Source organism: Ovis aries, chromosome 24, assembly GCF_016772045.2.
Source record: "Ovis aries strain OAR_USU_Benz2616 breed Rambouillet chromosome 24, ARS-UI_Ramb_v3.0, whole genome shotgun sequence".
Taxonomy (NCBI): Eukaryota; Metazoa; Chordata; class Mammalia; order Artiodactyla; family Bovidae; genus Ovis; species Ovis aries.
Genome location: NC_056077.1, coordinates 25,593,350 through 25,608,947, shown reverse-complemented (window position 1 = coordinate 25,608,947; position 15,598 = coordinate 25,593,350). Strand labels below are relative to the sequence as shown.

Below are 15,598 nucleotides of genomic sequence, written 5' to 3'. Positions count from 1 at the left end.
CGTCCATCTCTAGAGGCGGCGGTTCCGGGAGCTCGAACCGGAAGCGGCCTCTACACTGTTTGCAGTTCCCCTGGTTACTGCGGGGTTCCGGACCAATAGCGGAGGAGCTCCACGGAATGAACCCGCCCCCAAAGGGAGTGACGTTAAGATCTCTGTCTGGAACTCCTCCTCCGGTTCCCGGGTCCGCCTCGCCTCCCTAGCTGCTAGTCGTTGTGCGCAGGCGCCCTGGACCGGGGCCCTTGGCGGCGTGGTACGCAGGCGCCCCGGGTGCAGCTAACTGAAGTAGCAATGGACGCGCTGGAGTCGTTGTTGGACGAGGTGGCCCTGGAGGGGCTTGATGGCCTGTGCCTTCCCGCGCTTTGGAGCCGTCTGGAGACGCGAGTGCCGCCCTTCCCGCTTCCTTTGGAGCCCTACACGCAGGAGTTTCTGTGGCGGGCCCTTGCCACGAACCCGGGCATCAGCTTCTACGAGGAGCCTCGGGAACGACCAGACCTCCAGCTCCAAGACCGGTCAGCGGCCTGGCCCTGCGGGCGGGAGAGGGCAGAGCTCGGGGTCTGGTGGAGCTGGGAGGCGGCCAGGTTCTTACGAGAGGGAAGAGAAAGGAGTGGAGCGGAAGGAAGACCCGGAGCCTGATGGGGGGGGGGGGGTGCCGCAGAGTAAGGCTGATTGGGGGGGGTCTTCGGCCTGGCAGGGCCCAGGCGTCTGATGGAGTTGGGGGATCGCCTTGTGATGTTCCATTATGTTCGTGTGTGTTTGGGGTGATGGTGAGCAGAACTGGAAGGATATGCTTTGGGAGGATATGCTTTGGGTTTTAAAGAGTAATTTTTTTAAAGTGGAGCTTAGGATTGAAGCAGTAAGGCTGTTCAGATCAAGACTAGAGACCAGTTGAAATCAGCAGACCTTTATGGAGCATTCCTGCAGTGCTGGATTAGAGAGCAAGTTTAGCAAGCAACGATAATGATAGCTAATATTTATTTATTGCTGCTTATGCCTTGGTGCTGTGGGCTTCCCAAGTGGTGCAGTGGTGAAGAATCCCCTTGCCAAGCAGGCAGCGCAGGTTTGATCCCTGGGTCAGGAAGATTCTCTGGAGTAGGAAATGGCAACCTGCTCCAGTCTTCTTGCCTGGAAAATTCCATGGACAGAAGAGCTTGGCGGCCTACAGTCCATGGGGTCACAGAAGAGTCAGACACGACTGAGCGACTGAACACAAACACCTAACTTGGTACTAGGGGGTATCTTGTTCCTGTTGTTTCAGGAGATTGAACCTATTTTATTCTCGCATTGACCCTATGAGGAAGGTGCTCTTTGCTTCCCCATTTTTTGTGTGTTTGTTTTTGTTTTTAATTTTTTTGGCTCCAGTGTGTGGCTTGCGGGATCTTAGTTCCCCATCCAGCACTGAGTCCTAACCACTGGACTGCTAGGGAATTCCCAGCTATCTTCCCCATTTTGCAGCGGAGGAAACCGTGATGGAGAGAAATTAAGTCAACCATCCAAAGTTACGGACATTGTAAGTGACTGGGTGTTGATTCGTTTCCCAAAGCTGTGGGTTTTTTTTTTCCTTTTGTTTTGAGGGTCAGGTTTCCAGAGGGAATACTGTGTAAAACAAGACTTAAAGGTTGGATTTAGGTGGCCAGTTGGCAGAATTTTCTAAAGGAAGAGAAGTAGGTTTGGTTGAAGTGTAGAACTGGAAGTAGTGAATGAAGAATAATAGTTGACATTTATGTATATGGTTATTGTAAGCAGGGACTGTTCTAAGATTCTTAAATATACTAAGTTATTTAATTTTAAAACTAAGTTGGATATTCTTATCCCTGTCTCCCTCAAGAGAAAGAAGACTGAGACACAGAGAGGGTCATCTACTAGCAGGGGCAGAACCCAGAAGCTGAACCCAGGAAGTCTTGGTTCAGAATCCAGCCTGCCCTTACCAGTTGGACTGGACTAATCCATTTAACTGGGCTTCCCTGGTGGCTCAGACGCTAAAGAGTCTGCCTACAATGCAGGAGACCAGGGTTTGATCCCTGGGTCGGGAAGATCCCCTGGAGAAGGAAATGGCAACCCACTCCAGTACTCTTGCCTGGAAAATCCCATGAACGGAGGAGCCTGGTAGGCTATAGTCCATGGGGTTGCAGAGTCGGACACGACTGAGTGACTTCGCTTCAATCCATTTAAAACCTGCACCACCAAATGGAGGGTCAAACTAGGGGCAAAGAGTGAAGTTGAGAGATCTGTAGTAATCCACTCACGAACCAGCAGTCAAGGTTTGGCTTTCCACGGTGGGTGTGAGAATGAAGAGGAAAAGCTGATGGAATCAGACATGAAGCAGAAGAATCTGGAGGATTTGGTAACTGGTTGGGTGTGGGGTATAAAGAAAAGTAGGTCTGGAGGATGATGCCATCCGCTTCCTGACTTTTGGGCATCTGAGTGTGTTACTTGTTCAGTTGCTCAGTCATGTCTGACTCCTTGTGACCCCACGGACTGCAGTACACCAGGCTTCCCTGTTCTTCACTATCTCCTGCAGTTTGCTCAAACTCACTTCCATTGAGTCAGTGATGCAATCCAACCATCTCATCCTCTGTCGTCCCCTTCTCCTCCTGCCTTCGATCTTTCCCAGCATCAGGGTCTTTTCCATTGAGTCAGCTCTTCACATCACGTGGCCAAAGGATTGGAGTTTCAGCTTCAACATCAGTCCTTCCAATGAATATTCGGGACTGATTTCCTTTAGGATTGACTGGTTTGATCTCCTTCCTGTCCAAGGGACTCTCCAGAGTCTTTTCCAGCACCACAGTGTACGACAGGCCAATAATTGGGAGACAAGGTATTGAGGCAAGAAATAGCGACTTTATTGGAAAACTGCACATCCATGAACATGGCAGGCTAGCGCCCTTGAGTACGAGTCTCTTGAATGCCAGTTTCTGTTAAGGGTGGAAGAGGTGAGGCAAAAAAGTTAAAAGGCCATTGTTGTTGCTCTCCACTAAGTTGTGTCCAACTCTTTTGTGACTCCATGGACTGTAGCCCACCAGGCCCCTCAGTCCATGGGATTTCCCAGGCAAGAGTGGGTTAGGGCATCTTTTCAACCCAGAGATTGAACCTGTGTTTCCTGCGTGGCTGTCGGATTCTTTACCTCCAAGCCACCTGGGAAGCCCCTGAAAAGCCATTAGTCTTGCAGAATATCTCTTGGTTGGGCCAGCATGGGAAGCAGTTGTTTAGTTGCTAAGTCGTGTCCCACTCTGACCCCATGGACTGTAACCTGCCAGGCCCCTCTATCCCTGGGATTTCCCAGGCAAGAATACTGGAATTTTGCAGAATATCTCTTGGCTGGGCCAGCAGAGGAAAAGGATGTGCTAATTCCTTCTTTTCTGCAGCGATTGACAGGTGGGCAGGGTCAGAATGCTCCCTGTGAGCTGAACAAAAGCAAATCAGTTTACCATTAGAGCAGATGGGGGTTGGGTGTGGGGTGGGTTGGGACAGGTTCCCCTGAGGCAGGCCATTATGTTTGCTTACAGCTATTGATAGCATGCTTTTAGTGATTATATTAACAAAAGCAACGAATGGCAAAGGTTAAATAAAAGAAACAGATTCAGGTTTTGCTCTTCCCTGTTAAAATGGATGACTGCTACCCTTTGCTGTGATGGGGACCAGCTAGCTATGATGGGGACCACAGAAGTGCAGCAAGGAGGCTAAACCTGGGCGGTGGGGGGGGGGGGCAGGGGAGGGAGTGGGGAATATGCTGAACGAACCTTGAAACACTGGGTTCGAGGTTCCTGTGGGTTATCAAATGGAGATTCTGGTTGGTCAACATCTAGCTTTGTGGGAGGGTCAGCAGGTCAGAGAGTGGGACTGAGTTGGGCACGTGGAGTCACTCCTGTGGCTGGTAATGGAAGCTCTTGGCCAGGACCCTCACTGGGAGAGAGTGTAGTGTGTTTGGAAGCCTTAAGACATGGCCCTGGGGTGGATGAAGGCCCAGGAGCCTTCAGAAGAAGCCTGGGAAGTTATAAGTGGAGAGCCAGAGGACAGCAGGCCAGAATGGCCTGAATTGACAAGGTGTGATTTGAGAATGGAGGGTTAATAGTGCAGAGGTTACAGACAGGGCAAGAAGGAAAAGCACTGACAAACGTAGATGGGGTTTGACAGGTGCAGGATGTGAGCAGGATTCCGAAGGAAAGCTTGACAAACGTAGCTGACTGGATAAAAGCACAGCTCAGGATGTCTCCATGGTGTTGATGAGAGGCCACTGGGAGAAAACAGTACCAAGGAGGGGCTTCGTTGGAGGTGGGAAGTGGCCGTCATAACTTTGGTTTTGATCTCATCTACCATGACAGTTGAAAACAGGATTAGTGTTTGGGGGCAAGAAACAGGGCTGAGGATTTGATGGTGAGAATTGTTAACATGCCAAGTGATAATTGAAAACCATAAAAATGGGTGAAAGTAGAAGAGGGGTAGTTAGAGAGGTGGAAAGGTGACATCTCCGAGTAGGGAAGCCTTGAGTCATTAAGTCCAAACTTGATGGTTTGGAAACCAGGCACAGGATTTGCAGGGAAAATGAAAAGCAAGGAAGGTGGTGGGGCCAGGAAGGTGGTTCCGATTTCAGCATTCATCCTTGGGGGTGAACGTGGAGGCTCCTGGGAAGATCTGTGTTGTCTGGGATGGAGACTCAGAGACAGCGCTTGTCAAGACGTCCTGCGTTAGGAAGGCAGGGAGACCAGGGGCTCTTACTCCCTCTCCCCGACCTCAGCCAGAGGTTGTCAGAAGAACACACCCAACACATGTTACCTCTGAGGCTGAGATGTTTGTGCACTCCTCCCCTACCCGCCACCTTAGGTATGAAGAAATTGATTTGGAAACGGGCATCGTGGAGTCCAGGAGGGACCCAGTCCCTCTGGAGGATGTCTACCCCATTCACATGATCTTAGAGAATAAAGATGGCATCCAGGGCTCATGCCGGTACTTCAAGGAGAGGAAGAACATTACCAACGACATCAGGACCAAGATGTTACAGCCCCGCTGCACGGTGGTGGAAGCCTTTGGCAGGTAACTCGTTTGCACTGTGGGAGACTGGTGGGCCTCTTCCCTTTAAGTTGGGGTGTGTGGTCAGTGCGCCAGGACGGGGTGCAGCCCCGGTGTTCTCGGAGTGCGTCCACCCTGCCCTAACTAAGCCGGCCCTCTGCCTTCATCACTCCACTTCTTTGGGGGCTAATCTTGCTCAGGCTGAGGTGGGGGTGGGGAAGGCTGCCTTTCTCTTCACATTGTGTCCAGGTTGCGTCCTTTGTTGCCTAGTGAGCAGTCCTTTTGTGAGTCTTCAGTCAGGGTCCCAATTTCCCAAGCCCCTCGCCCCATCCCCACCTCCCTCCCGACTTGACAAACAGGGAGAAGCTTCCAGCGTGAACTCACTTTGCCGCCACCTTCCTCCTCAGCTTTTAGACCTGCCCCCCCATTTCCCTCCTCCCTCGCCTCGGAGGAGACGGAAACTGGGTCCTGTCTCAGCCGGTGATGTCTCTCCCTCTCTTTCTCCCCAGAAACTCGTGCTCTTTCCCGCCTCTGTCAGCTGGCTCATCTTTCTCCTGTATTTTCAGCTTTCCCCTATCGACACGGCTTTCTCCCCAGCCTGACACTGTGGTTCGTTGGTCTTAAAACAAGACCCTCTCCCCACCTCGGATCCCCTGTGACTATATGACTCTTGCTGGAGCCAAGCTTCTGAGAAACAGCCGCACTCGCTCTCTGTCCCTCTGGATCCCCCTCCCCTCCTGGAGCTTTGCAGCACCTGCTTCCTGCCCCTGCCCCACCGGGCTTCCTGCCTCCTCAGGAACCCCCCTCTTTGAGAGCTCTCCCTGGTGACGGCCCACAGGCTCTCTTCACACTCTTAGGCCTGAACTGGGGGCTCCTTGTACGTGTCATTTCATAACCCCAGTCTCAGTTATCACATCCCCTTGTAAGTAATTCTTTCTTTTCTTGTCTTTCTCTTCAATAGACTGTGAGCTCCACAAAGGCAGATACCATTTTTTATTTATCTTGGCATTGCTGGTTCCTTGCATGGCATTTAATCAGTGTTGGATAATTAAATGACCACAGTCAGCAAATCAGGCCTCGGGCACGAGTCCTAGAGTCAGCTACTGGGAAAAGTTGGAGTTCCCACAGGATGGGGGTAAACCACCCTGAATACATTTTTAAAGGCGCAAGTCAGCGTCCCTGTTTTCAAGCTTTTCTCAGCTGAGCTCTTCCAGTTTAACTTAATGAACCTGTTTCGAGGACACAGGTCGTAAGTTTGTGACGTGCAGACCCAGAAGGGAGACTGTCTTGTCCATCATGTGTATGCACTGCCTAACTCTTTAGAGATGGACCGTACGGAAGACTAACTGGGTCACAAGCAGTGCGAAGGAAGCTGCGGTTAAATGAAAACATCAGCAACCTCAGCTTTTTACTTTTTGCCTGCTCTCTAGGAGCAGCAGAATCATCTGTTTTTTGGCGGTGGGAGGGAAGCAGGAGGAGGACCTGTCAGGCTGAGCGATGTGAGTGAAGACAGGCCTTAGGATCAGGCATCTGTGAACCACAGGCTGGGAGGAGTAGATGCTGCCTATAGATGGGAGGGCTTGGGAGCCCGTGGGCTCTCATATACACCCTTAGTGACTTACTCTCCTGGGAGAGGGAGCTCCTCCAGCTGGTGTGTCTCGATACCAAGGAGTGAATAAGGATGGCTTCTCTGCCAGTACACCCTCGTGGGATCTCTGCAGCAGGGCTAGGACCCGAGACAGTCTGCCCAAGATGGCCATTTATTAATAAGTCAGCAGTCAAGGCCCCAGGGCGGAGTCTCTGTCTTCAGCGTCGGGGACTGTTTAGCTTCAGCAGAGAAGTCTATATCCCAAACCAGGGCTTCTCGAAGCGCCTTGCTGGGACAGGGCCTTGACCTCTTTTGCAGACATTATTTTTCACACACCCGGATAGTAGGAAGAGCTAATGGTTTGTCCCAGGTCTGCTCTCAAGAATGGCAGGTCCATCCATCACACAGGGCACTGTTCTTGACTCTGAAGTTTTGTTTTCTCAGTCCAGTTCAGGAGGCGTGTTCGTTCACTTAATAGATGGTTACAGAGGCCCTTCTGTAACCATTGAAGACACTGAGGATGTCCTGGGGACCCAGATGACAACCTGCCCCCCTCCCACTTAGGGCGCTTATGGCAGGAATGTGTGCCCCCAAAATGTGGCCATTTCTAAGAGTGCCAGGTGTGTGATGAGTCCAGAAACGGTCAGAGGCAGGGATGGCCTTTTGGCTAGCATTTTTATGGAGAATTGAGGCGTTGGTGTCTGAGCAGTGATCTAAAGGATGAGAATTGGTAGCCTAAGCATTAGGTGGGCACAGGACCAACAGGGCCATTGTGGGTGCAGAGCCAGGCAGTGAGGGTGTGTAGAAGGTTCCAGGCTCTGGTGGGGAGTAGTCTGGGTTTGGGTCCCAGGGCCCTGGCAGGACTGGGAGGGGTCCGAGCAAGGAAATGGTGAGACTGGCTCTGTTCCTGCTGAAATCCTCTTGTGGTTCTAAGGATAGAAACCTCCTTAACTGGGGATTGTGAACCTCTGAGGAGAAGCAGGAAACCATGGTTCACTAAGGTTCTGCTTAAATTAAAGTGATTTTTTTTCCCCCCTTGGTGGCTTCTGGTTTGCAGGTGGGGGAAGAAACTGATCATTGTTGCCTCCCAGGACATGCGGTACCGGGCCTTGATCGGCTTTGAGGGCGACCCCGACCTGAAGCTCCCGGACTTCTCCTACTGCATCTTAGAGCGGTTAGGCCGGTCCCGGTGGCAGGGGGAGCTCCAGCGAGACCTCCACAGCACTGCTTTCAAGTGAGAGGATGCTTTGCTTTTCTGCTGTAAATGTTGGGGCTCCCTGACCATCAGGCCCTGCCACCTGGGCAGTCCCAGCATCTGTGGTGTTTGAAGGCATGGTAGTTTCTCATTGAAGAGACCCTGGGGGAAAAAAAAAAAAGGAAAAGGGGGGACTTCGATGGTGGTCCAGTGGTTAAGACCCTGCCCTTGCATTGCAAGGGCCACCGGTTCAATCCCTGGTCAGGGGACTCAGATTCAGCATGCTGCATGGCACGGCCAAAAATAGGGGAAAAAAAGAGACCCTACGGTGACCATAGAATTTACTGTTCAAACTAGATATTTTGAGAGCGAAAGGTGGAGCTGACCAGAAGGAATGCGAGGCAGTGGGCATAAACTGAGCCCACCGGGCAGACCAGAATGCGTGGTCACCCTGATTACGGGCTGCTGCATGGTTAGATACCCATGTCTCGTCCGATCAGCTGCTTGCTAACCCAGCCATGCCTTCCCACTCCGTTCCTCGGTCCTCTACACACATACACCTCCACCCTGTCTCCCCATCCACCTCTCCGGGGGTCTGGAGCGTGCCTTAGGTTGGGTCGCTTTCCATGACCTTTGTCATATAGCAGTGGCTCCCTTAGGCTGACTGGATTGGGGGAGAGGGTGGGGATGTGTCTCTGGTATTCACGTCCTCTGCACTGTGGGGTGAAAGCAACCAGCAAAGCAAAATGACTGCTCTCTTCCTCTCCTCCAGGGTTGATGCTGGGAAGCTTCACTATCACAGGAAAATTTTGAACAAAAACGGGCTGATTACGATGCAGTCCCATGTGATCCGATTGCCCACCGGGGCCCAGCAGCACTCAATCCTCCTCCTCCTGAACCGGTTTCACATGGACAGGTACAGTGTAGACTCCAGAGCGCTTCCTTACCTCTGTATTTCAGCCTGGTGTCTTGTGCCTTTAAAAATCCTAGAGGCGGGACTTCCCTGGTGGTCCAGTGGTAAAGAATCTGGCTTCCCCTGCAGGGGGTGCGGGTTCAATGCCTGGTCTGGAAGTTCTGTGCCTTGAAGTGCAGCCAGTGAAGAAAAGAAAAAACACCCAAAATCCTAGAGGCGAAATCAAATATGACTAGCTTTTAGGAAAAAGACATTTTCCATCTGTTTCTGATTATGCAAATAAGCCATGCTTATTTAGAAAATCTGGAAATTATATAGAAAAGAAGGGGGAAGAAATACCTCTCGCCCCACAGCCCAGCAGTAGGGACTGTTTCGGTGAAATTTAGGGGGAGGGTAGAAAGAAAAGCCGATAAGTCAAATTTGATTTGTTATGGCGACAGAATTCTGTGGGTAGAAGAGAGAACAAGGGGCTTAAGTCAAGATCTGTATTTAAATCTTTGCTCCCGACTTGGGCGCAGTCACTTGACCTCACTGAACCACTGTTTCCCTCTTCTGTAGAGAGGCCCTGGCACAGCTTGGTGCTCATTCCTAAGCAGTGAATATCTGTGCCTTCGTGTATGCTTTCATTCCCAGAAAGGCAGCACGAATGAACAAGTCTCCCGATCCCATACATTTGCCCTTGCTGCTGCTAGACCTGTGTGGGTCGTTAAAGCCAAGTTCGCCTTCCCCAGAGGCATGACAATACCTTTCTCTCCGCCCCTCTCCCAGCACAACCCTCTCCCCCCAAACCCCTCACTCTCTCCCTGTTCCCCACAGCTGAGGAACCCTGGGCTCCTTTAATAGCTTCCTGTGGTGGCCATTAGCTTGGGAGCATTTATTATGACCTCCATTTCACATTAAAAATGCCAAGGAAGGGAAGGTCCTTCACACCAGTGAAGTGAGAGCAGAATCAGAGATGTGTCCTGATTAATAGAGCACTGTATTTCAGTGAAGGAGACCCGGGTTCACATTTTGTGCCTAAATTTTAAAATAGCTGAACTTGTTTGTGAAATCATCCCTATCCTCTCTTACCATCTGATTTATAAGAAAATGTGTGAATAGATGCTTCGTAAAACTTTACAGTCTTGTTGACTCAAAAAATACAACCTCAAAGTTGAGGATTATATTTTATTCGGTGGGAATTTTTAGGACTTTAAGCCCCAAAGGCAGCATCTCAAGCAACGCTGAGAGAACTGCTCTGAGGAGAGGAGGTGGGGAGAACCAGGTAATATAGTTTTGCAACAAAGGGCGTGAAAAATGGGAGTTATTTCCTGCCCTATCAGTAAGCAAGGATGTCACAGTCATCAGCAGTTACACCCATCCTGCATGAGCCGTTGAGCCCTGAGGAAACTCAGGATGTGAGAACACAGGATTCAGGCCCAGATAGCTGAGGAGCTCATCAAAAGAATGATTTCAGTAAGCCCTGGAAGAAAAGAGCTTAATTCCTTAACTTGGCATATCTGGTTTTCCCTGGCTGAGAACTAAGACCTCAAATGCCAGCATGCCCCTCCCCCCTGAAAAGGAACAACCCACAAACAAATTTAAAAGATATGATTAGATCAACAAACTTAAACTTTAATACCAAACAGCAGCTTAATATTGAATATTTCCCAGTTCCCATGAACCTGAAAGTCATTTTGGCCAGTTTCTTTTCTTTAATTTGTAAAGCTCTTACTTTTCAATTGAATAGAGCTCTTTATTTATTCAGTTTTTTTAAAAATTGAAGTATAGTTGATTGACAGTGTTGGGCCAGTCTCTGCTGTATAGCCAAGATACTCAGTTTTGCATCTATAGACATTTTTTTTTAATATTCTTTTCCATTATGGTGTATCACAGGGTATTGAGTATGGTTCCCTGTGCGATGTGCTAGGAGCTTGTTGTTTATCTGCCCTGTATATAACAGTTCGCATCTGCTTCTCCCAAACTCTGAGTCCCTTTTTTCCTCCCGCCCCCTCCCCCTGCGGTAACCGCAAGTGTGTGCTCTCTGTGAGTGTGTTTTCTGTTTTGTAGATAGGTTTGTTTGTGCCATATTTGAGATTCCACGTGTAAGTGACGTCATATGGTGTGTAAATTCAGTGTTGATAATACTTTCCCGAGGTAGAGATACCTCCTATATAATGTGTGCACAGACATATGGTATAAACAGGGCAAAACTGGAGATCTCATGGCTTCACTTAAAAAAAAGCTCCTTGGTGAGTCAGGTATCGCAGCGTAAACTCGTGTGTGGCGTGCAGTCACTCACTCAGATCCGACTCTCTGTGATCCCATGGACTGTGGCCCGCCAGGTTCCTCTGTCGGTGGAATTTTCCAGGCAAGAATACTAGAGCTGGTTGCCTGTTCCTACTCTAGGGGATCTTGCCGACCAAGGGGACAATGTAAACTTACTAGTTTACAAAGAACAGTTGGAATACATTAAAGTTGCTTGCTCAGATGACTAAGGCTTTACTATTTGTAAAATTTGGCTGAGGGAGCATTCCCTGTGGTTTGAATTTTAAAACTGCCATTCTTTTTAATTTTCTTGGATTTAAAACTGCCACTTTTTTTTTTCCCTTGGTTTCAGGTCTTGCCTGATTGACCTAATTAATTAGGCTCAATCTCAGATCCTTATGACCTATACTTAATATTTCTGGTTTGTAGAGATTTGCAAGAGAAAGACAGTTACTTTTCATCCCCCCAAAAGCAGGTCTGTCACCTAAATGATTCTGAAAGATTGATTTGTCTGACTTTATGTTATCAGTGAGACAATAAGTAAACTAAAGTTTATGAGTTCTGTGTTCTAAAACTTAGAATTTATCATGCCTCCAAAAGTTTGTATAAGGCATTCAGCAAAGATGTTCTGAGCTTACAAGTTAAACCCAGAGCAAAATTACCATTTTAATTTTTATTAGCCCTTGAATGTTAGTTCCCATTTTTTACTTATTTGTATGGCTCAGGTAACCCTATTGGTTTCCTTAAACGGTTCAGTTAATATTTCCTGAGAGGTACATTTATTGATATACACCTGATCTTATAATACAACACGGGGAACACACTCCCCAATGAAACACGTCTACCCCACAACATAATTAAGCAAAAGAGATGTTACCATCTTAAATAAAGCCCAGTTAAATATACCAATTTTATACACTTTGATCTCAATTCTGTCTACTTTGATACCTTTTGACTTTGGTCTTCATTAGGACCTAATCAATAAGCTTTGATCTTACAGGAGGAGTTTCAGAAGTTTTTCTTTCCTTCGTTTATTTCCTGTCTGTTTTATCAGTTTATATAAAGGGATCCCCAGAGTAGGGTTGAGCCAAGGAACTTAGGCCCTTTGGCCCAAATAGTTGCTGGTTGGCTATCTCTGTAAGTTTTTTTGTTCCCTTTATATGTAAAAGGGAAGGTTGCTCAGTCGTGTCCAACTCTTTGCGACCCCATGGACTGTATAGTCCGTGGAATTTTCCAGGCCAGAATACTAGAGTGGGTAGCTGTTCCTTTCTCCAGGGGATCTTCCCAACCCAGTGATCGAACCCAGATCTCCCACATTGCAGGCGGATTCTTTACCAGCTAAGCCACAAGAGAAGCCCTCCCTTTATATAATTTGTATTTATTTGTTGTTGTTTAGTCACTAAGTCGTGTCCGACTCTTGCAACCCTGTGGACTGTAGCCCACCAGGCTCCTCTGTCCATGGGATTTCCCAGGCAAGAATACTGGAGTGGGTTCCCATTTCCTTCTGCACGGGATCTTCCCAACCCAGGGATCGAACCTGCATCTCCTGCACTGGCAGGCAGATTCTTTACCACTGAGCCACCAGGGAAGCCCAAATTTATATTTATACTTACAGAGTTTTGTACATATTTAAACTGTACATAAGCGGTACATAAACTGAAAATGGTAAATAGAATGACTTATTTAACTTTTAATGTTGAGGACCAGTGGGGACATCCTTTTTTGTTGTTGCATTTAACCTTAGGAAATGTAATATCAAAACCCTGTGTTTAAATCACATAAATATCCATTTTATTTATCCCATTTTTAATAACCATCTAAAGATTTCTTTATTCATTTGACATAAGCCCTGTTTTAAAAAATTTCTACCTTCTTGGGAAAAGTATCTTTCCTTATAAGTTTATTTCCTGTTAACCATGGTTATTCTAATCTTTTTCTTAGCATCTGTAAGACCCATTGAGGGATAGCACAGACCACAAATAAAACTTCCCAAACCAGTTTTTCTCTGTTTTAAATTAAAGAAATTCTTCAGTATGATCAAAAGATGTAAGCATTTTAAACAATCATTTCCTGAAAGTTTTAGCCACAGAGTGCAGTCTGTACGCTGCTGCTGGTTAGGTGACCTTGGCCGTGTGACTGCACCACTCAGACCTCCCCCCGCCCCTGCCGCCCCCAGTCTTCCCGCTGTAAAGGACAGGAGTTGTTCTCTTGAGACTGAAGACCAAAGTTCTGTAGTTTGATATGTTGTCATGTAAACCTTGACATCTTTTAAAAAATAGGCAGTCATCACTAATAGGTCTAAAAAAATGAAATGTTTCGTGTTTCTCACAGGAGGAGCAAATACGACATCCTCATGGAGAAGCTTTCAACTCTACTGAGCGCACGGAATAACCGGACTGAGACCCTGGGAAAGCTGAGGGAGGAACTGGTGAGCTGCTGGCTGCCCTTGTGAGGGGCTGAATGCGTCCGTGCCCCTGTGGGCATCTTTGTCAAATGAAGGCTCCATGCATTGCAGTCAAGAGCTCTATTACGGAGTTGACCACCCCCAGCTCCTCGTGAAACGAGCAGGGTTTTCCTTTGGTTTATACAGAGTGAAAAAGGGCTCAGTCTTTCATTTAAACCCCTCCCGCTCTTGGGTGGCCTTGGTTTTCCCCTAGGGTTTGTGCCAAGTCCAGCTATAAAAGTTCCTGTGGAGCGGTGAATCTGGGCATTAAGATTTACTTTCATAATCAGTTCATTTCATAATCAGGCTTGTAACTTTCTTCCCACTGGCATTGTAACCATGTAACTCAGATTGGGACCTGAAGCTCAGCTTCTCGATATCTCCTTGTAGAAGGAATTCGGTGAGGGACGAAGTGAGAGGTAAGAAGTGGATTTGCTTAGAGAGGAGCACACTGCACAGATGGAGTGTGGGCCGTCCCCAAAGGCAGAGCAGCCCAGCAATGTGGTGCGGTTGGTTTTTATGGGCTGGGTAGTTTCATAGGCTAATGAGGGGGAGGATTATTCCCACTGTTTCAGGGGAAGGGATGGGGATTTCCAGGGATTGGGTCACCACCCACTGTTTGGCCTTTGCTGTTAGCCTCAGAACTGTCATAGCACCTGTGGGCGTGTCATTTAGCTTGCTGATGTGTGATGATGGGCACGTATTGAGGCTCAGGGTCTAGTGGAAGTCCACTCGTCCACCATCCTGGACTTAGTTTGGTTCTAATCAGTTTGTGTCATGTCCCTAGGCTGTGTCATTCTTTTAAAGTCTGTGCCCTGCCCCCTTCCCTCCTGTTTCAGGTTTTGTTTTTTTTAGAGATTTGTTTGTTTGTGTGTTTCCTCTGTTTCTTGGCTAAGCTGGATCTCAGTTTCAGCTTGAGGGACCTTTAGTTGTGGCTTGCAAATTCTTAGCTGCACTACATTGAATCTAGTTCCTGACCTGGGCCCCCTGTATCGGGAGCTCAATCTTAGTGGCTGGACCACCAGGGAAGTGCCCTGTTTCCAGTTTTATACTGAAATAGCGGAGTGACTGTACTGAGAAGAGGTGAGACAACACAGGGAAAAAAGCAGTTATGGGCGGACCTGCTTCATCTCTGGGCCCGGGAACCGAGGCAGTGATGAAGAGAGAGTGAGGGGAGAAAGCACCGGGGTTGGGGGGCTACTGCTTCCTGTCTGAAGTGAGGCTCTTTGGTAGAAGTTGGGAAAGAGCCGACACGGGAAATGGGAAGAGAATAAGATTGTCCTGCAGGTGAAACGGTAGAACCTAAAGTCAAGGTTTGCAGGGTCATAGTAATTGGAGAAGGAAATGGCAACCCACTCCAGTGCTCTTGCCTGGAGAATCCCAGGGACAGGGGAGCCTGGTGGGCTGCTGTCTTTGGGGTCGCACAGAGTCGGACACGACTGAAGCGACTTAGCAGCAGCAGTAATTAGTCCCCAGAAGAGCCTGCAGTCTGATGACAGCCTCCAGGAAGATCCTAGCTCTTCACCTGTGCTGCCCTGGGGAGGCCCTGCTCTCTGATCTCACTGTGCAGAGAGAAGGGAGACCTGCCTCTTCTACGGCTCAATTCATCACATGCCCAAGTCGGTTTGAAACAGAAGGTATGGGGCTTCCCTGATGGTCCAGTGGTTAGGACACCGTGCTCTTCTGCCAAGGGCCTGGGTTCAATCCCTGCTTGGGGAACTAACATCCTATAAGCCACAGGATGAAGCCAAAAAATAAAAAAGCAGAGATTATGAATCAAGGCTCGTGGGTCAGATCTGGCCTGCGCATTGTTAAGAAGAACTTTGGTGTAGCAGTAGGGTCTTTTAAGAAATGAGATTTTGCATCAAAATCTTAAGTTACCAGCTTCGCTTGAAATACCAGAGGTTCTGGCCAGCCTGGGCCGGTGGTCTCGTGACAGCAGCTATATGGAGCTGGCTGTTCGCTGGCCAGTGACCCCCTCTGCCGGCCCCTCCGCTCCCACCCCAGGTCCCTTACTTACCTCCTGTCAGCTCTCAGGCACCTAGGCAATGCCTTTTGTCTCTTTGTGAGCACTGTTGTTGAGGAGGAGGAAGTATTTCTCAGTATCTGAGTATCTGTCAAAAGTGGGAAATAAAAGGTAAACTGACAAGACCTCTTCCTGAGAGACCCTAGTCAAGAATAAGGAGACTCCTACACGTTCAGTGAAGA

At 48.5% G+C, this 15,598-nt stretch overlaps 2 protein-coding genes across 2 annotated transcripts in view; one reads left to right on the top strand and one right to left on the bottom strand.

Annotated features, from left to right (window-relative positions):
* KATNIP (katanin interacting protein) overlaps positions 1-34 on the bottom strand; it is a 233,456-nt gene extending 233,422 nt beyond the window's left edge. The window contains exon 1 of the mRNA XM_060406218.1: positions 1-34. Coding sequence (XP_060262201.1) covers positions 1-7 — 7 coding nt within the window. The 5' untranslated portion in view covers positions 8-34.
* A 231-nt stretch (positions 35-265) lies between these two features.
* Positions 266-15,598, top strand: part of GTF3C1 (general transcription factor IIIC subunit 1) — a 79,138-nt gene continuing 63,805 nt past the window's right edge. Inside the window, exons 1-5 of the mRNA XM_042239987.2 lie at positions 266-509; positions 4,819-5,028; positions 7,650-7,826; positions 8,560-8,703; positions 13,279-13,375. Coding sequence (XP_042095921.1) covers positions 289-509; positions 4,819-5,028; positions 7,650-7,826; positions 8,560-8,703; positions 13,279-13,375 — 849 coding nt within the window. The 5' untranslated portion in view covers positions 266-288. The remainder of the gene's footprint in view (positions 510-4,818; positions 5,029-7,649; positions 7,827-8,559; positions 8,704-13,278; positions 13,376-15,598) is intronic.